The sequence below is a fragment of the Charadrius vociferus genome, unplaced genomic scaffold, assembly GCF_000708025.1.
Source record: "Charadrius vociferus isolate BGI_N301 unplaced genomic scaffold, ASM70802v2 scaffold345, whole genome shotgun sequence".
Classification (NCBI taxonomy): Eukaryota; Metazoa; Chordata; class Aves; order Charadriiformes; family Charadriidae; genus Charadrius; species Charadrius vociferus.
Window position 1 is genome coordinate 624,748 of NW_009648340.1, and position 25,213 is coordinate 649,960.

General features: G+C 36.0%; 1 protein-coding gene across 1 annotated transcript in view; it reads right to left on the bottom strand.

Annotated features, from left to right (window-relative positions):
• The window catches only part of CSMD1 (CUB and Sushi multiple domains 1), a 1,016,474-nt gene that overhangs the window by 441,624 nt on the left and 549,637 nt on the right, over window positions 1-25,213 (bottom strand). Inside the window, exon 10 of the mRNA XM_009885090.1 lies at window positions 13,973-14,050. Coding sequence (XP_009883392.1) covers window positions 13,973-14,050 — 78 coding nt within the window. The remainder of the gene's footprint in view (window positions 1-13,972; window positions 14,051-25,213) is intronic.

Consider the following 25,213-nt stretch of genomic DNA (forward strand, 5'->3'; position numbering starts at 1 on the left):
TCAAAGTGGAGCTAATTACAATGTTACAGATAGGGCTACTCGACACTGTCCGTCCTAAGCCCCTTTTCCTGTGCTTTAACTCTTTGATATTATGCAAATTGACCTTTAAATCCAGAAAAGGAATTGTTCTCTAACTGTCCTGTAAAAGATGTTTTGGGTTTCTTTGTGTGTCCAAGAAGACGCATTCATATTAGTCCACGTGCTAAACCTATGCATATTGCCATTTGTATACAGCTTTATTTATTAATAACTACAATTATCTTTGAGTTCTGTGTGTATTACTGTTTATAGAGACTTGATGACATTCTGCTAGCATTAAGGCTCATCCTGCTGCTCCACTAATCCAGGGGAGCACATTACCTGCAGCAGCATGGTTTGCAAGGGGCAGTAGCAGGCAGCTGCAGCTCATGGGGCACCCGTGAATTCCAGCTGAGCTTTTATCAATTAATCTATATTCATTATCCATTGTACAGACAAGAGAAAAATAAAAGTTTTATCTGACTTTTGAGGGAGAGCAAGATAATGTGTAACTGCTTAACATACAGTTTAAATTGCATAATAATAAACAACTACCTTAACAAACCTTTCATTCTGTCTATACAAGAAATGAAATAGAAAAAAGAAAGAGAAAATGTAAGTTGTAACTCTGTTGTCCCTTTAATCACAGACTACCTACACCATTAGCCAGGACTACTAACACACATGGAGAACACATTACCAACAATATGAATAATTGGGACTAGGTTTTGACTTTTACCAAAACCATTATTTTAATGTAATGTAAATATATTTTGGTGAGAAAGGAGTATGAAATTTTTCTAAAAGTATATGGCATTAAGAATAACAATATGTAACTCGTTAAGATGCTGTTCCTACTTTTTGTGAGAGGAAGCCACTGTACTTCTCCAAGATAATTATCCTGTTGTTATTATTTTGCATTTAAAATATGTCATGAGAAAGAGGATTAAAATCTTTACTGTTAGATCAGATTAGACATTACAGAAATGCTCTAAGCAATAGGGATGCAAGTAGACCAATAGGACCGGTGTACTTGTATGTAATGTATATAATCTTTAATATGGAATGCAAAATAGCTGCTATAGTTCTGAAGAATTCCAATACCATAATCCAATTCCAGCTAACTGAACAGATTTGTCGCTTCTCCTTTTGCCAAACATTTTTCCTTATGAGCTTTTGTTACCTGTTGTGTAGCAGATGGACTCTTTTTATTAGTTGGTAGAGAACAGCATTTTCAGCCTGAAGTGTTAGTAAGCTTGCTGTTAGAACAAACTGTGTCACGTCTCTTTAACATCTCTTTTTCTCTAAGGTTTATCCAAAAGGTCATCAGCTTTATTCTGATTTATCATCAGTTTCCCTGGTTTTACATTTTTTCCACATTAATTTCTTTACGAAGAGAGACTTTCTGCCTTATCTATACCCTTAGTTACTTCCAGCTAAATGTACTGTTCAGATATCATATCAGTGCTTATCCCATATTGAGTCAGCAGGAGGCAGAAAAAGCTCGAAGGGAGAAAAACTCCACTAAACAGAATTACAGGGCTGTAGGCAACTTTTGCCAACAAAATGTGTGTTTGCTAAAACAACTTATCTACCAAAAAGGCTACCAAAGGGTTTGCACTAACGAAAAAAAGCTATATGAACAAGCAGCAAAGAAGCCAAAACAAAGTCTACCATGCTCTTTTACAATGACTCTCTGAGGGAAACAACCTAAATGACTCTTCCCTAGGGAGAGTGAAGATTTCTAAGACCTTGTAGAAATGTTTGTATGTGTGAATGTTATATCGATATGAAAGCTTTTACATTTACATGTAAATGGGGAAGTGATGTAAAAACTAGTTTATCTGTTAAAATGTGAAATACAGATATATTGATTACATTTTTCCTTTTTTTTTTTTTTTTTAATTTAATATCTATTCTGTGTTCATCTTGTTGCTAATTGTGGATAGCCTAACTGACAAAGTCAATAGCTTAGCTATGTTATGACTGTTAATGTCTACCTGAGAATGTAGATAACCCACAAGTCACACCTGTGCCACATACAGCAGAGTTCATATGTAAATTCCTCAAGTAGTGATAAGATCACAGAATGTGTAAAATTGAGGACATCAACCCTTTAACTCTCCAGAAGAGTGTGAGGCAAGCTCTTCCTCTTCTGACGACATTGGGACCCAAATGGTGCCCTTTGCTTGGTTGCTGCATAGTTTACAATAATAACTGGAAGGAACCAGCCAAAGTGGATAGCCATAGGGACCATAGGAACCACCACTGGAGTTCTTTGGAAATCCTGGGAACTTCCTAGATTTCTGACTGCATTAAACTATCCTGTCCTGATATACTGTTAGTTCACACTTCTTTACTTTACTTTTGTTATGTTCCGATGAAAACGATCCAAGAAAATATGCAGTCTTTGCTTTGTTCCTTATCTTCTCTAGATATGCTTTATCAGTTTCCCTGAAAAGTGAATTTTGAGTTCCCATGCCTTTAGTTGATAGATGTCTGTGACGCTTATCCTAAATATTTCAGCAGTTCATCAGTGAGGTTGTATGATACTTCTCTAAAGCCTGAAGTAGTAATGTCTAATTTTACATTTTAGGGAAGGGACTTCAGTGGATGGCAAAACAAGGACAAAGAACAGATTATTATCATAGGCAGAGCTGATGCTTTCAATCATTTTAAAGTTGCTCAGCAATGTCTTTGCTAAAATTCTTTCACTTGTACATAGCTTTATCAAACAGAGGCTGCTGGGGCTTAAATTTTCTTTTTCGGATATCTGCCTTGGATTTATTTATTCTTGTTTAAATATTATTAAATTGAAATTGTTATTGTTTATTCATCTCATTCACTTTTAAAAGGGCCATGAGAAAAAGTCCAGTTCTCCACACTAAAAAAACATGAAGATGACCTTTTCCATGGAATATATTATCACTGCCGTACTTCAAAACTTATATTTGTTGCAAAAGTGACCTTTGTGTGAAGGATGTGCATTTTGCTGTTCCAAAATCTACTAAAAATAGCTGAATGGGAGGTCTTTGGGAAACAATAGTTCAAGGCGAGTGACAGAAACAGGTTTTAGCAAGTACATCTGCAATCAATGTCAAATTTAACAGAACCTAACAACACTTTAAGTGTGTTATCCCTGTAGTACTCTCCACTTCCAGAGTCCAATGAACATCCAGTTCTGGGTTCTGAACCGAGAGCTGGTCGTTCCTGTACAACCACCTACTCTTATTCTACCAGGCCTTCCTGAAAGGACAAGCCAGTTGCCTGATTCAAATACAGAGGGAACAAGAGCTGTATTTAAAGACAACCAGCAGAAAGTTTGAAAGTACCAGTAGAGTTTGACAAGAGAGAAAGAAAATTGGTATGGAGAAGAAAGACACTGAGACAGCCAGCGAGAAGAATGGCTAACAGCATGCAGAGAGGTCAATAATCATAAATGAGGGCTGGCAAGAGAAATGAGGGAAGAGGAGAGACTAGCAGGTGGGAGGACTGAAGGCATAAGGGTATGGAGGGAGAATGAAGCTTTCTCGGCAGAGTCTGGGACTGAGAAATGATTGTGTAAAGACATAAAAGGAGGAAAATATGACATGACAACATGGCTAGAGCATGGCAGGAGCAAAGAGATTTGGAAGAGACTGATTTGGTAAAGGAATTAGGTTATGTTTAGTAAAATATTTTTACTTTGTGATGGGTTGGCATCTGCCAGCAACTAAGCACCCACCAGCCCCTCAACTCACTCCACCCCCTCCCCAGCAGGCTAGGGGAAAATATTGGAAGAGCAAAAATGAGTAAAAAATTTGTGGGTTGAGAAAAAGACACTGAAATGCAAAAAAAAAAAAAAAAAAAAAAGGAAAAAAAAAAACCCAAGTGATGCAAAGGCATCACTCGCTACCTCCCAAGTACCTCCTGTCACTAGCTACCTCCCCGCCAACAGACCAATGCCCAGCCAGCCTCCTAGCAATGGCTATCTTGGAAAGACTACCCATAGTTTTCATTGTCAAACCTGACGTTACATGGCATAGAATACCCCTTCAGTCAATTTGGGTCACCTCTCCCAGCTGTGTCCCCTCCCAAACTCTTGTCCACCCACAGCCTACTCACTGTGGAGGGCAGAATGAGAAAAAGAAAAAGCCTGGACACTGTGTAAGCACTACTCAGTGACAGTCAGAACTCTGATGTGGTATCATCACCATTGTTTTCATCACAAATCTGAAACGCAGCACCATATGGGCTTCTTTGAACAAAATTAAGATGCAATACATACAATAAGACAAGTAACAATTGAAGAATAAGAACTAAAACACCAAAAAAACAGAAAAAAAAAAAAGATTATATATCAAACCAGACTGAAATTCAGGGCACGTTCTGTTTTTATAAAAGTGATGTGGGGTACAAGCTCTGCCTCTCCAAAGAATCTCATTCTCTGTCATGAGAAAGCCCATCTTACACATTAACACTTCTGCTTCAGGACTAAACCAGAAATAACTGTGCTTAATTTAACTGAAAAACAAGAAAGGAAGGAATACAAAAAATATATTTTAAGTGTTTAAGGGCTTTTAAGCTTTCCTGTGCTAAAATGTGGATTCAATTTTTAATCTATTCCATAGATACAATAGCGTAATATCCAAGCAGGTGGTGTTGCTTCATTCTATATTTTTAAACTTAACATAAGTGTTTGTTGTTTATGGCAAAGGAGTTTATTTTAGCCTCTGCTATTTTGTACTGCAGATACATTTTCAGACTTTGGAAAACAAGGCCTGGTAGAATTGTGAACGAACCATGACTTCCCAGTACAAACCAGGTTTCCCCTGTGACTTCAAAAACGTGAAGGAAAAGCTGATATGGCAATAAAAAGTAGCATCCTGAATAAAATAATATACACCACATGAAATGTTGGTGTAGAGAAACCATACTGTTTTGCTCTTATTAATTTGATAATTCACTGACTTTATAGCTCCTCTAGCAGAGACATTGAGCATCAGAGTTCAGTTCAAAAGCATTAAACTACGGAAGATATGCATACATTTTTCACACATCTCTTTTGCTTATGCAGGAGAACTTCTTTCATGTTAGGAGTCTGAAGCAGAAAATATTGTGACAGTGAGGTGACAGAAATCAAATAAATGGTTGGATTAGCAGAACAGTATGGGCTTTGAGATATAATTATTTCCTGTTAGATTAAAACTTTTCAGAATTAAACATTTTTGATCATCATCATGCATATTAAAACTTACATTACTTTGATATATGGCAAAGTGATCTTGTCACTCTTACCTGAGTTCAGACAGCTTGTATTATAGAAGCATACATACAAGCCAGAGCACTACATTTAGAGTCCCTCCTTTTTCAGGTATGCTGATATATGACAGAAAACTTAGCCAGCTATTTTAGGATTTTTCTGGAATGTTCTTTCTGTTTATATTATTAAAATTATGTAGTTGAGCAACCATTTTTTGTTGTTTTAAAGAGCAACCTCTTCTATCAATTTCAGTGGATCAGTGGAAGGACACATCATGCTGAACAATCACCTCCCCTTATATCAGCAACCAGCCTTGCCTTACAAATGTCTTTATTTCCACTTTGAATCCTTCTTGGGTTTTCTGGTCCCGTTCCAAAAATATTTGAAGCTATTCAATGCACATCATTGAGGAATTCATACATTGTTCAAGTGTTGTGTAAATTTTTACTTGCCTTTTCCCAAGTGAAGAAGGAGTAGTGGACTCAAACTGATCTGAAGCTGATAAACTAGCTGTCACCTAACAAAACTCCCCTGTTCCAAACATATCTGACACTGGCACTTTGCAGTTCTGCTCAGAACTACTGCAGGAATAGATACATTCCAGTGTGACAGGCTAAAAACTGACAGGGAGATGCTACGCCAACACAGTTGAAATTATTTTCCGAAGTGTTTCACAATGGAAAGAACAAATTCTGAAGAAGGAAAATGGTCTAAGACCTTTTATGAAACTCTGAAGATATTCTCCCACAACCTGGATTTAGAAAAGCAGGATCTGAATACATACTCAATGTGCATGAATTATGCGGCTAGTGTTAAACTTTTAAAACTGCAATATTAGCCTCTGTGTAAAGTGGAAATCTCCTTGCAGGAGGTAGGAAGTCTCTGACTCTTCCAAAGGACTTGACAGTAAGGGTATCTATATCCTGCAGCACACCTTCACTGAATAGACCAGTGTCATACTTCTTTCTTTAATTAAAATTGTTTTAATGTTTTTTTATGTTCCAGAAGTCTGAATTCATCCACCCACAAGTTCTGAATGCCTTCATAATTTACATACATTATTGGAATCTACAGAGACTTCATTTTGCCAACCTTTTTACTGCCCACATCTATATTTTTAACAGAGCTGTGCACGGGAGTTAAGCCAACGAAGCTATAGAAAAATATTAAGGTTTATATTTAAATTTCATATGAATAGCTAATTTATACAAAATTGTAATTGCTAAAAGCGGGTTGCTTATTCTTAAGTCTTCGACTTTGAAAATAACAGAATTCAATCTCAATTTAGCCTACAGTATGAACATTCACTTTGGATAATCAGTAATGTTCTGCAATAGTATATAAAAATTATTTAATGGCAGTTTCAGCTTCCTAGGTAGATAACAATTCATTTTAACCATCCATAATTCAATCAGATTACATCTTGTTTTACATATTTTAATAGATGCTTTCTCCTGGTTATTTTACAAATTATATATGCAAATGATTTATTAAATAATTGATGAAGCACCTTGTTTGGCTTGTAGCTACAAGTGATGCTTTTCTTCAGAAATATATTTAGGCAGTAGTTCTCTTCACAGCAAGATTTTTGCATAGTATTTTAAAAGATATTTAAATTCCTGCCGTGATAAAGGCTTATTTAGAAACACCAAGTATAATTTACTAATCTGATTTATGAAGCAATTTATACAATCTAGTAAAATAGCACTGTAGAATTTCATTGCATAGGGATACTCATCTTCTCTGAAGATCCTAAATTCTTTAACACATGGGCAACTCTGTACTATTACATTCTATGCTAGGACAAAGTATTTCAGGGTAATTATCCCTCCTGTTTTATTAAAGCTTTATAAAACTGTTAGAGGTTACTGCTGCAGTTTTGTTTTTTTTGTTTTTTCTACTGCCCAATTTCATCCTATAATACACAGAAAAAGGGGAAATAGAGTTATTAATCTCTTATCAGACTTATGGTAAATCATGTAATGGAATAGTATGTGTAAGGTATTTATCTGCAATTGTGTGTATATATATGTGTGTATGTATACATATACCTATACATATATAACAAGGATAGATTTAATATTAAAGATTCAAGGATCCATCCCTTAACCTATTGTATAAAAGTGCCAGTGCTTTAAGTATTACTTCCTTCTTTTTTCTTCATGGTTAACTGAACCTTTATTATATACTCAGTATTTCTGTAAAAAGACTTTTTGAAATAAAATTGGATATTTGCAGAGATGTTAGGCCCAGAAAATCTTAGTTATTTAAGCCTTGTTTTTCCTAACCTTGTAATTAATACATCAGTAAGTTATAAACAATCCTTTCTCTCATTTGCAGAGATCAACAATATAAATGCAAACTTGAAAAATGCTTTCCTTTTCAAGCTGTGGGATTTGAAAGAATGAAAAATAGTTTTCATGACTGAAAGGCTGGAGAGTTTATGCCACTGTGTAAGCATTTAGGAAGTTTCTGCTTGGGCACTTACAAACAAGAATCCTTTCAGTGCCTGTAAATTAATGTAATACAATACAGCACACAAGCACAGAATAACTTCCACTGAGAACGCTGAGATCTTCAGAGAGAATTCCTATAGAAACTAATGGGAAAGATGCACCTCCATAATGATCTTAGCACACAGCAGTCTTCTGGTTCAGCTTCCTCTGAGGAAACTCCATCTTAAATGTAGGTATTTCAAATCCTTTTCTTGGTGAAGAAGTTTTAGGCAAAGGTCTCTTTTCCTCATGAAAGAAAGAGTATATCTGGCACTAAACACAGAAGGTGCTGAATAGATGCTCAGCAAAGGTCAGAAAAGAGCTACAGATGAATCCTGCCACTTTTCACCCTTGTGTTCCAATGCTTTATGAAAAGCCCGGGAAACAGAAGTTTTTAAGAGAGTGGCATTTGTAAAAGGAAATCCTAAGATCCACATTTAGAAATTTCTCTGTTTAAAGGACATAAAGCAGATAATACTATCATATACAATGATGGTGTGTTTCCCTCCCCAAAAAATTAGTAAAGTACGTCTCTTGATATGCTGTCCTTCTTTTCATGTTCTTTTGCTTTTTTTCAGAAGCAACAGCAAACTGATCACCTGCCTGTTGGAACAGGGCAAACAACCCCCCGAAGCCTTGTTCAAAAAATTTACAAACACTATTGTGAACCCCAGAATTAAAGCAAGCCTGAAAGATGCCAACATTTTCATATTTTCTTTACTTGATTTATCTGAGTGAGACCAATAAAGGAGATAGATTTATGTTACATTTATTTCTCTAGTGCTTTTAAATGTGTGCTTGCTTGAAGAGGCACAGGCCTGAGGAATTTCAGCAGATAAACCTACTTGCCAGCAGGATGATTTTTTTTTTTTTTAATTTCTAAGGTCAGTCATTTTATCTTAGTGTTTATGCTTAGTTAATAACATTCTTTCTTTTTTTTTTAATATTATTTCATGTAATATTTAAAATATTCACAGTGAAAACCAGACTGCATGTTGAGAGCTCTTATGCACACAAGACCAAAGCATAGGATATTTTGATACACAACTGTACATAATTACTTGGGTGGTTTATTTCACATCGTGTTTATTGGTGATCGATACCATCACCAATGCAAAGTTTCATAAATGAATTAAGGATAAAGAATTAGATGCTATATTTGATTAGTTTAAACTTATGTAAGACTAGAGTATAACTTTAGAGAGTTTAAATTCAAGACTCAAAACCATCAGAACAATGAATATTTAACAGTATTTCTTAATTATGATTTGATCCCTACACTGCACATGATAGCTTGTGAGAATTCAAATTCAATAAGAAATGGGTTTTTAAATGTGAAGTTTCAATACAATACAAGCACAAAAAAATTTAGAATTTTTGGTGGAAATTTTTCCATGATGTGCTTTTTAAAAATAGTAACATGGAATTTTTACACATTTTTTTCATTTATCCTAAAGTAATTTGGGGAAAAATATCCTAAAAATGAATTAAACAATAAAATAATTTTGGGGAAACATGAAAAAGACAATTTAAGTATCAAACATAATGAGAAATTTATATTTATATCCTGACAAGCTATAAATTTCATTACAAAAAGGTAGTAATTAGCAATAGTTTTATCTTTTATAACTGTAATTTGAGATGACCTTCAGTGGTTGTAGTATCAGTTTGTTAAGTTGATTGCACATTGGTTTGCTATTGATTTCTAAGTATTGATCTTTTCAAAATATGAAAGTTCTTAAATAAATTCTTTACTAAGGAATAAGAAAAAATCAAAATTGTGCTATTAAGTGGAACCATTTAGTCCAATATTGTCCTTCTTAGGGAAATACTCTTTCATTAACTAAAGAGCAAAACTTTTACTAGTCATCATTTTGCTTCTATCAAAGTAAATTTACCAGTAGCCAAATGTCAAGAAGATGAAATTGCCCGAAAATCTAAAATGAGAGGAATATATTGGTAAGCAACAAAATTCCATCCTAAAAGTTTGCCATGAACATATTTTTAACTTTACATTGCAATGTACTAAACCATTTTTGTCAGTTACCCAATAACCAAATAAATAATGGCTGCTGTCATACTTTCTTTCTTACACAGAATTAGCAATGTAATCCTGTTTCAGTATTAATCACTATAGTTTCAACAGCATGTGCCATTAATTCACCTTAATGTGCTGCAACCAATCAATACTTAGTCTGTAAACTAATTTGTTCTTTGGCTCTACGTGGCAAAAATCATTCTCTTAAAATAGCTCTTTTTATCATCTTCAGGGTGAAGAACTGTTTAGATAAACTCAGTAGCTAAGCTTTCAGAAGATTTATTAACCTTACTCATGCTAAAATCATGCTCTTCAAACCATTTAACACGTGTTTTTCTGGTATTCTGAAATACATTTTCATATAATACAACAGAAGCCTGAAATAACTTTAGTGAAGTTCAAGAGGTTTTTACTCAGCGATTACCTACAGACCTTCTACTTTGTAAAACATGGTAGTTCAGACGCTAAGCACTTTGCAAAGTAAGGTTAAGGGACACAATATTCAGTAATTATTATGAACTGTTAACATGGTGCAATATGAACCCCGTATTTTTTAAAGAATCACTCAGACTTTGGCTCTTAATCTTTGTTGCTGTTCCAGAATGTGGACGTTCCTGGCAGTTTACTATGCTGTGTGGCTCAAGCCACTATCAACGCTGCATTTTGACAAGAGCAGACTCAGGAAATCAGCTCTCTCAGACACTTCATTCTCACTGCTGCCTTCCCCTCCTGGCGTTACTGCGCTGGCAGAGTTGCATGCACCACATAAACCTTATAAGCATTTCCATTTTTCACCATATATGATGGCTCTCACCTCACTGAACTTCCTTGGTGTTTACCGTGAGCTTGCTGCATCCCTGTGCTTTGTCCTCCTGCTGGTGAGGAGGCCTGGAGGTGGGAGGCTCTGCCCCTGGGCTGCTGCGGGACACGGGGGCCAAAGATTCACAGAGGTGCTAGGTATGGCCCTGCCTTCCCAATATTGTGTAAACTGGTGTCCTGAAGAGATCAAGACCTGCACTCATTATCCTTTACATGTGGAATAGCCAGCAGTAACTGCCTGGTACGTATCAGAGGCTAGACTTGAAAAGAAAAACCACAAGGGTCTCCTACTTGCCTAGAAAATGAGCCTTTTATAAGGACTGTGGCTGCCTAATGGTGGTCAGTCCTCATGGACAAATTCATTAGGGCTCTCCTTCTCTTAGATGTATGGGATGCTCCCTGTACAATCTCTCTACTGTAGAGGTAACACCCTGATGTGTAGAGGTAATAGTCAGCCTCTGACAGAGTTGCTGGGCAGGAATATTGCCATGAAAACACATTCGTACAAGAACCAGCAATCAAAACTATATTTTTATACGATGCAAACTAGTCATAGCAGTTTTTAAAAAAGGCCATAACCACTAGGGACGCAGAGTCTGCAAGCTTATTCCATGTTAGAATGAGAGTGAGTGCCGATGGATCAAGTAAATTCCTTTGGGAACATACCGTATATATCAGAATGACTAAGTAAGGGAACAAAAGCAAGTAGACTGAGCCTGCAACTGAACAGATGGACACCAAACCAGATGTAATTGGATTTGCTTCCCCTAAGCAGATTCATAAACTAAAGCTCTCTCCTTGCTCCTCTGAGACATCAGCTTCAGACGACTAAGGGGAAATATGCTTAGCATTGGATTTGGCCAGTGTTTGTGGCAGCTCAAGCACTAATGAGGACCAACTGTGAAAAAGTAACCATGAGAACTGCCTGTCCATTTACTTCCTCCCAGTTTACTGTTCCGAAACTTTGTCAAGTGCAAATTTTGCATGAACCAGGACCATACTTGTTCACTTGAACTATCTATCCCATCCTTTTCCCATTTCCTTGCATAAATTAATCATGATTCAGCTGCATCTGGCCCACTGCTAAAGGGTACTAGCTGGCGGGACTATTCTGGCAACCAAATAACGTGATGTGTTTCCTTCAGGTGTACCGAAGAAGAAAACAAAACCCAAAAACCTGTTCTTTCCCTGGGGAGCAACACAATACATAATGATTTTTTTCCCATAGTAAATCTACCAAGGCACCCATATCCCAAAGCCGTGCTTTGCTACCTGAGTCTTTATAAAGGATGGCAGAGCAGTTGAAAGAAGACATCTAGGAATCCAGGCAGGTTCAGGAGGAGAGGAGTGAGATATGACTGTACATGACTGAAATACTGTTCTGCGTTCCACAAGGAATTACCAATACCTTGGTAACGTTTTCTGCCTAAATCCTAACAGAGTTGTGCTGCTGTGAAATGCTTTCTGCAGCTGCTCTCGGGTTGTGCTTGGGAGGAAGAGCTGTGGGAAACCTGCAAATCTTGGGGTTTGCAGGGCATGCTCTCACAGCATTTGTCATGCCAGTAGTCCCATTCAATCTACCCTCCATAAACCGAAATGCAAAAGTAAGCGTTCTATTTTATAGACAGAGAATATTAAAAAGATCTAACTTGCAAAAATGGAGAGAGGTGGTAGTCTTTGCTTTCTTAGAGATTTGCTAATTGACATCAACTGGTAATATCCATTCCTATCAGTTCTACGAAGTTGAACTCCCAATTACTTTTTCCATCTACATAATTACCAGCAGGAAAAATGGTTAAATATTGAAGTCTCACATTAGAAAGAGCAGCAAAATGTATTTGCATCCAACTGTTTGTATTTTAATCTCATCATTTTTATAAACTTCATATATGTGAAAGTAATGGTAATAATAATGCATTTCTTAGATTTATGTTGAAAAGTCAGACATGATAATAAAGCTTCACGCGTTAAAACACAAAGAAAAAAAAAGACAAAAGACATTACATTTGAAGTTAACAGCACTGCCTTATAATAATTTCTTCCATAGCCTGTCTTACTTCCACTTTCTGTAATTAAATGTGGTGTCTGACAGCATGTGCTCTGAGAGTGTAAGCAGAGATCACACAGCTCCCAGAAGCAGCTTATAAATAATGAAATAATCATCCATTCAGATACAAACACCAAAGAGATGGATCAACTTTTTCTGCTACACCTTGCATAAAAAGTTCCTTTTAAGTGCCACACCATCAATGTGCAATATTTAAAGCAGAAAATTGCCATGCCTCTTTTGTTCCAGTGAGCATATCATAACACTCACTTTGCATTAAACAATGCACTGCAGAAACACAGAGACCAAATCATATCCCCTAGACATTAGCCTTCAAACACTCATTCTCTCTGTACTTGCAGAACAGCACATGAGGCAAACACAGCCCAGGTTTCACTCCATTGAGTTCAGTGCTATTACATGAAGAATTAATTTATTCAAATACATCTTAGTCATTATACAAGCACTTTTGATGAGTTGTGGGTGAATACTGGCTTACCCTCTGGCTTTTGGGGGGCTAAGGGACTCTCTGCTTTCCAAAATATAAAATTATCTTCTTATTTTTCTTGTTTTAAGACTGGCCTGGTTCATGGAGAAAGAGCTCTCAGGGTACTACTCAGATTGCCAGTTGTTCAGGGAAAGCGAAAAGTAACAGCCTCATAGTCCCATAGATAGCATCTTGATTTTACCTTTACACTATAGATGGGGATAAAGGTGTAGAGGGACTAAACATATGTCATTCTGGAGTGCACTGAGCATGCAAGGTGCATGAAGGGAAGGCAATGCATTTCTTGAGAATTTGAGAATTACAGCAGTTCTTAACCCCTGCTGTGCTATATCACAGGAGTGAAAAGAGGCAGTCACCAGGACATAGTGCGGCAATAAGGTGGAAGAATTAGAGCTGTGATATTAACTGAGGGGAAGAAAAAAGATCAGAAAGTATAAACTTAGATCCAGAAAAATGCAAAGATACCTTCACTCAGTACTGAATTGATAAAGTCTATATGGCACTGTTCTGCCTGGATTTGCCTTTTACTGTGCATCTCTGAATTCTAAATATCCTGATATATACAAATATCCTGATATACAAAATGGGGTTTTTTTCTACATACCTATATTTTTCAGACATTACAACACCATATTCTGCTTTCTACACCCTCAGCATCACTAGCAGAGTTCTCATTCAGTGACAATTGAAAGCATAATTACCATTTTACAACCATAGTTTCCCAACACCATTCTTTGATTTGTAAGTTTAATGGGACTCCGGAAGATAGATGCAGTCTCTAAAGATAATGGTATAAACAACTTACAGACAGAATTTTTGTGGTTACTGTCTTTGCTGGGCAACATCTTGACTCCTCTTGATTTCAGTTCAATTGCTTTTTTCACTGAGAAAATACGTAAACAAAAAGAAGATAATTCATTATTAAACCTTATAAAAAGGACATATAGCAGCCAAATGATACATTGCAATAATACAAAGCTACAGAGGAATCCTACAAGCAGATTCAAATAACTGCAGTTTCTGTGATAATCCAAATACATTTTTACAAAAATACAACCATTTATCATGCTTCACGAGATGTCCTTATTAAACAGATGTTACCAGGATTTGCTATATTTTGAATTCAAGTTTCTTTAGGGGCAAATAAAAGAAAAGCCTGTCCTAGCTATGTATATGGGTGTCCTGTGTTTGCCACTGCATATGGCAAAATCTTAATCATAGAATCATAATTATCACAATCTTAATTATACAATTAAAACATTTTTAAAACTTAGTTCTTACATAAAATGTACAGTACATTATCTACACATATCTGAGGACCGCAGGCTTATGATATTCACATCTGCTTTTATTTGATTCACTCATCAGTAGTGGACACGTTTTTAGTTCAGTTTCCTAAGGAGATATCACAGTATGTTACATTCTTGGGCTCACCTAACCACTTTTGAACCTCCAAGGCAATTTCAACTGAATTAGAAAGAGAAGGAGAGTAAGAGCTCTCAAAGGGACAAAGTTTGGTGAGAGAGAACAGATGCATCAGAGGTTTAATATCTGTTTTTTGCTGTTTAGCCAGCTGAATGGCTGATAAACTCCCAGCCTATCCCTACCAAGTAGCTAGGGCACCATAGAAGGGATCAAGAGTAAAGTAGGAAGAGACATGAGAAGAAACTAGTGCCATTATACATTAAGGAACACATGGGGTAGAATTTTAATTGTAATGCTAGAAGAAAAGGGTAAAAATATAGGACACGTTCACAGGAAATTAATTAGTTCCGTGACTTGGGAACAATTTGATCAATTGAAAATAAAATAGGATGTACAATATAATTGTGAAACAAGCCTGGACAATTCAAAACTACTGTGCAAAAAACAATAGCAACAGCAAAATAGCTCGTGCCTGACTTTGTGTATAAGAATGTTAACAACAACATCATGATGAGTGTCAGTAACAAAAAGTTACAAAAAGCAGTAATCCTTTCCTCATTCATATTAAATACTTTTTTTTTTTCCTAGAGGTTGCAGTAGTTAATAACCTTAAAATGCATCCATTTATCCTAGATAAAAGCAGAAACAAAAAATCAACTCAAACATTTTTAAATGCTGGTAATTTGTACTTTGTACTATATAAATATACAAATTAATACCACAGATTATCAGTTATACTTTTTGTCAATGTATGGGATAAGTTTTATGATTATTACACTATACCCTGATCTGTATGCTAATATTTCTAAGTGAAGTCATAGGAGCAGCAAGTTAACATGTCTTTAAATATCGCATTAAAAATTGTGATTTGATTGTATTTGTTTCTATATTGGTCTTTTGTTGCTTTTGCAGCCCCAGAGTGAAGCTGGCTTTTCTCAAGTGCTGAAATTGGGCAAGCACTGCAGAAAGTACTTTTTGTGCTATGTACGTTGCAAGCGCAGACATTTATGTCTAAACCTGGAAAACAGGTGTTCAAATGATGAAAGATGATTGAAACACAATTGTAGCCGCATGGGATGAAATGGATTTGATAGCAGCATGGTGTTTTCTTTTCTTCTAAGACAGGAAGAACACATTATATAGAGACATCAATGCAGACAATAAGGCTAATATCCCCAAGGGCTTCTGGAAGGCTAAACCTCATGAATATGCATTTCTTAGAATTACTTTCTAGACTTAGGTGCTAAAATTTCCGTCAAGTGCCACTTCCTGTTGTTTTCTTAGGCTGCATGACCAGTCTGTTAAAGTTATTCCATATTTGATGGGAATTGAACAGCACAACTCTTGTAATGAATATTTGGGATATTGTCTGGAGTTGTGGTCCTTCTGCCAGTGTGAAATTCATAATTTATTAATAACCATGTAATGTAAAATGTGAGCATTTCATGGAGGATTCAAAACCCACATTGCTTGCATTGACAGATGAGTGGTAAAACCATTGAGTTATTATACAATGGGCAGAGAAAAGAACTATACTTTCCTCCTTCTCTATGTCCTGTGACCCTACCTAATGTGAAAGTAGCAATCATCATTCAAATTCCTTGTGGGACTTCACTACTGAAGGCATTTGTTAGACATACTTGAAGCATGCTTCTCGGGAATAGGGAAAAATGATGCCCTTCAGCTTTATTTGAAATACAGTGGACATAAATTGAAACGAGAGGTTCTGGCTTGATATATGAAAAACATTTTCACTATGAGGACAGTCAAGCATTGAAAGAGGTCCTGTAGTTTCCGTCCTTGAAGTTTTTCACATGTCAAGAAAAAGTCATTCTGTATCTCTCTGAAAGAACATTAGATAGGGGTTTCACAATAGTTAAGATCAGTCATCTAAAATGTATGTTTTATGAAGAGAAATAGCTACCTCAAGGGGGAAATTCATCCCCTTCTAAGATAGTCACAATGATTCATCCTCTAGAGATGCCTTTTCTTCTCCATAAAATATACCAGAAACTTATACCACTTGCTCAAGATAGATCCCTACATTTTAGACAGTAACATTAGGTGACATAAGCTTTTATGTCTGGAGAACTTTAACAGACAAATGTAGGTATCTGTGAGACACAGGGATAGAATCATAGAATCATAGAATTATCTAGGTTGGAAGGGACCTTGAAGATCATCAAGTCCAACCATCAACCTAACACTGCCAAAATCATCACTAACAACCCTTTCTGTGAAGAACTTTTTCCCAATATCCAACCTAAACCTACCGTGGCAGAACTTGAGGCCATTCCTCTTGTCCTATCGCTTGTTACTAGCAAGAAGAGGTTGACCCCCACCTCTCTACAACCTCCTTTCAGGTAGTTGTAGAAAGCGATAAGGTCTCCCCTCAGCCTCCTTTTCTCCAGAATAAACAATCCCATTTCCCTCAGCTGCTCCTCATAAGACTTGTGCTGAAGACCCCTCACCAGCTTTGTTGCCCTTCTCTGGACACATTCCAGCACCTCAATTACTTTCTTGTAGTGAGGGGCCCAAAACTGAACACTGTACTCAAGGTGCTGGAGCAGATCACTGTCCATTTCCCCATGGATTATGGGGCTTCATTCTGCTCCCCACCCCTGTCTATTAGCACAGGGGGCTGGGAGGCAAAGAAGACATTAAGTACCTCAGCCTTTTCCTCATCCTTGGTCACTATGTTCCCGCCCCCATCTACCAAAAGGCAGAGATTATAGTTAGTCCTCCTTTTATTGTTAATTTATTTATAGAAACTTTCTTTGTTGTCCTTAACTGCAATAGCCAGGTTAAGTTCTAGTTGGGCTTTGGCCCTTGTACTTTTCTCCCTACATAGCCCCACTACATCTTTGTAGTTCTCATGAGTGGCCTGCCCTTTCTTCCACAGGCCATAAATTCTCCTTTTTTCCCTGACTTGCAACCAGAGCTCTTTGTTCAGCCAGGCCAGTCTTTTTCCCTAACGGCCTACTCCTGAGCCTTTAAGAATTCCTTCTTGAAAAACGTCCAGCCTTCCTGGACTCCTTTGCCCTTGAGGACTGCCTCCCAAGGGACTTTGTCAACCAGGCTCAGGTTATCCATCAGGTAAAATGGGCCAGTTTGAGGCATAAATACCAAACTTCTGCCTCTGTTATACTTGTGTGTTTAAGTTTTCGCATGTGGCCTGTATAGTATTTTCTTTTATTTTTAAAAAAGAATTAAGCAAGTATATTCATTAAAATACAAACTGCCATCCTCTGGAAGAGAAATCGAGACCACTGAACACTGTGGTTTGAGTGAACCATTCAAACCCCTTCTGTAACATAAAAGAAATACTCTAAATTGCACTTTTTATAATAATTTAAATCCCATTTGAATACCTTTTCTGAGATACTTCCTTTCAACTTACTGATTGCTCTTTCATTAAAAAGGTTTTCCTGATTTCAAAGATGATTTGCCATTTAATAGCACAAAAAGAGAAACGGGTTTACGTTAATAATGTCAGATATGAATACCACTTTCCACCTTTTAAGTGATTACTTTTTTAAATTTGCATAGCTTTCTGCTGTCTTCACTTAAACATTCAGTTAAGCTAACTGAATTAACTCACTTCACCTTTTCTGTTAATCATAACTTCAAGACTCTTTTGGAGATGAGATACCCATTCAGCGAGGAGGGCAGACCTGAGCACTGGAAGTCCAAGATAATCTTATCAGCCTACTGGAAAGCACCGGTGCTATTCCTTAACTTTTTGCTATAGCTAAATTAAACTCAGCCATGAAAAGAATACGTGCCTGGCATTATTTGAATGGGTCATGAAAGTAAAAGTAAAATGTTCAAGTTGTAAACCTCCACTCAAACCTATTCTGATTTCTATGAAGCTCTTAGTTTCTAATATACATGAACATGTGTGAAGAAAATACATTTTACCCCAAGCACAATTACCTTGCAGAAAAAATTATGACAATTTAGCAGAAATATAGTTTTAAGAAAGGATCAGAATGACAGAGTGGTTGAGGTTGTAAAGGACCTCTTGTCCAACCCCTTTGCTCAAGCAGAGCCACCTAGAGCCAGTTGCCCAGGGTGAACCAATGAGTAACAATTCAATTGTTGGTAACAATCAGTTTCAACTGTTGGTAACAATCTGTGTGTTTATACATATATATATATACACACACTATAGACATATATTGCATTCAGATTTGTTGTTTGTAAAAAGGTACTTCTGAAAAATTAGTACGCAATGTTTTAACAATCTTATTAGATTACTTTAAAATGATAATAATCTATATCTGTATCTGAGTATCTCGACACGTTCGAGACCTCCTGCCATTCTTCCATTGAAAATATTGTGCCAGAAAGCTAATTCTCCCATGCATTTTCCTTCCTCGAAGCATTTGAAGTATAAAATATAACTCGTAAATTGTCTGCGTTCACTTAAATGAAGAGAAGAGATGAAAACAAACAGATCATTAAATATTTAAAACATTTGTATATGTTTCGGTAAGGAAGACCTAATATTGTTGAGAAAGTTCAGATAATCCATGAGTTTAAGCAAAATGTTCACAAATAACTAAGCTCAGATAAATTTCAGTAACAAGTTTCATATACAGACTGCAGTCTGAAGATCTTTGAAAAGACCTATCACCCATTGACTATGTAAAGAAAAGACAAGGGCCAACAAGTGAAGTTAACAAGAATAAGGCTTCAAACTAATAAAAGGAAGGGTTTTTTTTCATACAAGTAGTAGATGTGAAATTCCTTGGCAAATGTGGATGCAGGAAGTCTGTAAATCTGCTTCAGGCCATGGCTGGAGACAGGCATATGTTTAGATAAATCCCTTTATGAAAGTTCATTACTATTCTTATGCTTCTCTAAGTCTGTCTTTGTGGGTTGAAGAAAGAGACCAGAATTCATTAAGCAGGTAAATCTCATCTCTTTGGTACACAGGAATGACTCTTCTTCCTCTTCACATAACTTTAGCAGACTATGACCTGTACTACGACACCTTTAGATATTGTTATAATCATAGCAAATATGCCTCTATTGTGCATGGAAGATGATTCTTTGAAGCTTTTTTTCCCTTTCCTGTAGACAAGATAGCTGTTTGTGAACTTGATGAGTACTATCTTTCTGGGCAGAAGCTTCAGGACTTCCTACAGGACATGACTAATACTCACAGTTTGAAATTGTCTCAGCTGGAGAACTCTTGGGGCTGAAGTTTCATGCTGCCTTTACACTCCAAGACACACCATGTGCTCCCCATGGCAGTACGAGCCTCTCAGCACAGCTTCGTGACCCTGCAAGCTATCAGCCTGAATAGTCATACAACCTCAAGTTCCATGCAGACTGGGTAGTTCTGCTCCGATTTTTAGATCTTCCTTGAAACATCAGGTTATACAACACTCACAGTTTTATATTCAAATCAACTTCACATAAATATTAGATTTCATATTAGCTTTGTTAGATTACTTACTTAGAACTGGAGTAGTATAAGATTTTATTTATCATTCAGTAAGATCATAGTTTTGTCCTACGATTCCTAACACATTTTTAGTTATTTGCACCTTACTGAAATTATTTGGTTATGGTCATTAGATTCTGATTTCATTTACACCTGTGTATATCTGGTGGAATAGATCTTTTCCAGACCATGTTTATATGTCTAGTCCAAATTTATTGTGAAAAATAATTGCTAACTAAAATCACTTATCGTTTAATATTCTGGGGTTTTTTAAAACAAATTGCTACATAGTCTATTGTAAGCATTATAAAGTTTTCTGAGCTCAAAGAATACACACTGAATATTTGATCTTTTAAAATTAATATATTGCAAAGAGTTGCCTTAATGAAATTTTCTTTTTTCGTTCTTTAATCAGCTATATAATGTTAGATCAGAAATACTGCAAAAAGAAGAGGAAATTACATTGTTTTCTACATACTGTTTCAGTGAGTCCTTTACTACAATGAGATTTAAAGAACTTAATGTACTTTTATCATTAGGGAGAAGACTTAGAGCATTGCTCATGTTCAAAATGAACTGTGATGTCTTATGACTTTAAAAATCTATTAACGTATTTTCATTAAGGCTGAATCACACCCAAATATGCTTAGTCATCTTTATCTTTGTCTCAGAGAACCGGATATGTAAAAACATTTTAAAAGTCATATATTTCTAGTGTGAATTTTTAGAAATAATGCACTTCAAGTGCAGCGTAAAATGTTAAAAAAACTCTTGAATTTGTTATTTTTGAAAGTGAAAACAGTCATTGGTAGTATCAGCTTTATTTTCTGGAGCCATGAGGCACCTCCATATACTAAGCTTTCTCTACCTCTCTGTAATCCAAAAGGAAAAAATGTCTCCATTTTATTCTTCTTACATTCATTTCTAAGAGACAGTAACTCACAAAAGAATCGCTCTACTGCTGTTACTGTAGTAAAAGCATACTATATACAGCAGCTCATTACAGCAGGGACGGGTTCCTGCAATTCATACAACAATGAATGCTTCAAAATTATTTTTATTTTCCACAGTTTTGTTTCCCAAGATGCTTCTTTGAAAACTGCCCTTCCAACCTCAGGTATGCTCCAAATTGCTCAAGAAAATGAAATCTGAAGGTTTGCTTTTTCATGATAGTTTTAAACAGTGCTTTTAACAATTACATTTGACTAAATAAAAGCATGAAGCAGTTGATGTTTCACATATTCTCTGCACATGTATATTTTTAAAATATCTATATTTCATAAGTGCAAATAACTGTACAAATTACAAAGTAATAGAGAATCAAGCTTTGTGTATAGAAGTAGTTCTGGAAGCACCACCTGAACAATTTAAGACTATTAACCAAAACAGCTCTACACAAATTTTTAACCCCGGCAGAATCAATATCTTTCCAAAAGTAAACTCTGTATTTTAAATCTTGATCTCTGATAATTAATACTTTCATTTTAATACTTCATGTGTCCATTTAAGTACATGGTTTAAGCATTATACAACATTTTGGAGCAAAGATGGTTCATATGGGTTTTTAGATTGATTTGATGAAGATATGACAGACTTTTTTTAAAACAACTCTACATGCACCTTGAAAACAGTGACAACCTATCTGAAATCTACACAAAGTACTGTCAGAATACTTAAGAAAATTCAATGTATTTACAGTTTTTCTCTGACATTGGAAGGTGCTTTGGAATGAAACACTGATTATAAACATGGGGAACTTGCAAGCTAACAAAAACTTTTTTAACATATACAACTTCTTGAAGTATACTTTCAAGGGAAGAAATCCAATTTTCTGTGAATTCTATTAATATGTTATGAAGTACTTCTTACTGTGTGTTATTATGTTTTGTATTCTTTGAACCAATTAATTCTTATTTTAATTTATATTTGAAAATACACTGAGAGGGGCTCTACAGATTGTTGGCAGCTTGGTGTCCTCTAAGATGTAGGAGAGAGTTTCAGTTTTCTCAGAGAACGTTGCATGCTGGGACTATATGGGAAAATGCTAATATATTTATCTTTCCTTCCATCATCATAGAAGCTTGTGCTAACTCAAAGAAAATGCTAAATAAAGATTAAAAAACAACTAAAACTAAAAAAAAAGAATAGTTTAAAGAAAATTATAATAAACAGTTAGATGTACTTCCTACACATCCATAAATTACCATTCAAATGTAAAACTAACTGGAAAAAAAAAAAAGGAACTCAAATTAACCAAAGAAATTTCTCTAAAAAAACGTAAAACTCAGATTTTTTACTTCCTTGAAGAACTTATTTTCCTTCTCTGATAGTAATTAACTAATAATTACACAGACAATATGAAAATAGAAGGCAGTCACCTTTCAGACCCAGCTTCTCTCACTGTGAAGATTTTTTTTAATAGGTTTTGTTTTGCTTTGTTTTAAATTGGGTTCCTTCTGTCTGATATGCAAGGTTTTGTAGAAAACTTGTAATTTGTGGTTGAAGATTAACTTCAAACCAGGACATCTGTATTGCAATATAAGAAGTCTATATTTGCAATATGTTTTCAGAGTAGCTATGAATTTCAAGTAGAAGGTGGTGGGGTTTTTTTTAACATTGCTTGACTAATCATGAATGAGGCAAACGCTGTACAAATGGGAGGTAGTAGGTAGTCTTTGGCATCAAGAATTTGCTGCCTTATTCTCTGGTTGTGTAATTTTGCTTAGGGGAGACAGGATAGAAATTAGTAAGAAGAAAAATATGGAAAAGTGAACTGAAAGTGAAGATGGCATGAATCACAACTAATTGTCCATTTGTACGCCATAACTGACAAATAATTTCGTCTAGAGAGGGTTTTGAGGAGCTATGATACACTTTAAACATAAAAAGGGAACTGCAAAGAGGAAAGGTACCTTCTACAGTTCCACTAGGGCTACAACAAGAACTTACTTAAGAACTACTTATCTGTAGCAGAGAAAAATTTGGTTACACAAGAAAAAAGCTTTTTTAACATTTTAACAGTAAGAGTGATGAAGCCCTGGAATAAATTATCTAGAGAAGTTGTGGAATCTTAGCTATTGGAAGTTTTAAAGAATATGTTAAATTAAGGTCTGAAAAGAAAGTTAAATATACTTGGCTTCTCCTTGATATAGGGTTAGCTTATCAAGACACTTTTTAAACGTATTTTCTATAATTTCATAATAGTAACCCATAACCAGAAGTCATTTGGCTGAGAAACAATAAGTGGGTAAGACCTTGGTGGGGTTTTCTAGAATTTCTAGCGTATGAAATTGATTGATTTCACCTACATTTAACTGCATCTGTGCAAACAGGTAATGGTGTGCAGTACACAAGTCATATCGAAGGCAGATAAGATACTAGAAGCATGGCTCAGTAACATAGTATTATGCTTGATCTAATTTACCCTCTTTTAGATCTAATATAGTTATACCTTAAGAATACCCTTATGTGACTCGATAACAAGAAAGCTAACACTTCCTGTGTGTTCCTAGCACATTCTTTGTAACAGACCTAGTGTACATCTTGGATGACATAACAGTTTTTTCCCAGTTACCCAAATGCATGAGTATCTTGCCAGTTTTTCTTCCTGCGTGAAATAACCAGCAAGGCCTCAAATACTGGCTGCCACTCAAAGCTAAAATATTCTGACATCATCTGCTGGTACTTCCTCAAGCTGCTTCTGCTCCTGCTCTGCTGAGTTCAGCTCTTGGCTGCCTTTCACTGCAGATTTTTCCCAAGTACAGATATTTGAAGGTGAAGAGGAACAGCATATTGCCCAGTACCTGGTGATCTGGGCCTTTTCTGTCCAGACTTAAGCCCCATGTCACTATAAGGAATGTATTTGAACAGTTCTCTGTTTTTGCTACAGTACAGGAAAAAAAAAATATATATTTTCAGAATTTTATATGTTGAGAGACAGTGGAAGAGAAATATCTGTTACAAAGATTAAACTTTAGCTGTACTTGTTTTTCAGAGATCAGTAAGAAACAGGAACACATTTGCAATAACATTCATAGGATTATTCATAAAGGAATTAGCAAATTTATCTCAGTACAGTGCAGAATTCATCAATTTCCTTTTGCTTTACTTTCATTGCTCTGATGAAGAAAATCAGTTGAGCATTCCTGTTTTGAAACGAAGTATTTCCCTAATTCAGATTGCAGAGTCCAATCAAGTGCCCTGTTTGCTTTGCCCTAGCAAACCTCAGTCTTTCCAGGGTCTCCTCCAAAGACACAATTATGGGAGTACTACCATTTTTTGGCCTTGGAAGAAATGATCTACAATTCTGCATTTGGCAGCATCAGTATTCTCTCTGGATTCTGCTTATAGATCAAACATTTCTTTCTTATCACTCAGCGTCATGTGGGACCAGTAAATAGATCATTAGCTATCTCTAGGTTTTCTTCTGCTTCACTTTGGCCTGTTGTTCTAAAAGTTTATTATTTATGAGACTAAGAAAACACAACCATTCTCGATCTTACCATTCACTTCAGTTTATGAAGGGAATTCTATAATAAATTCTTTGATAAAACAAGGTCCCAGACTCAACCTAGAAGGATCCTTGCAATCTTTGCTTCTCAGCTACGCACTTCTTGACTTCCATAGATGCATCACAATTTTCCATAGTATCTCTAGTTTAAACCAACTCACTGGAATCTGCTGTTTCTGTATTTTCTGCCTGAATATTATTCCGTCTAACACACTACTCAGTGTTTGTCTCACTAACAGCTTTCAAAATCTTCCCTACTAATCAGTATTATAACTCCAGAGAGTTTCACAGCAGGCATAGATGTTTCTACTATACGGCTACCTGTAAAAGCTGTAGGTTCATGATCAGTTGGCTTCCTTGTTCCATCAATCCAGCACAGTACTGCCTGTCACTATCAGACCTTCCACCTGCTCCCTGTTCTGGAAATCTGCGTGCAGTACTAGTGAACAAATGGTACAGCCCCAAGATAAATTGGTGTCACAATAGATTTTTACACAAATCTTTCTCATTGTATGTGTATAAGATGACACAGGATCTGCAAGTTTAAAAAGAAGCACAGCCATTTGTTTTCCATTAACCTTCTGCATATCACTTAGCTGGCCCCTTGCCCTGACAGACTGCCTTAGCTCCTTTGTGCTATCACTATATGATATATC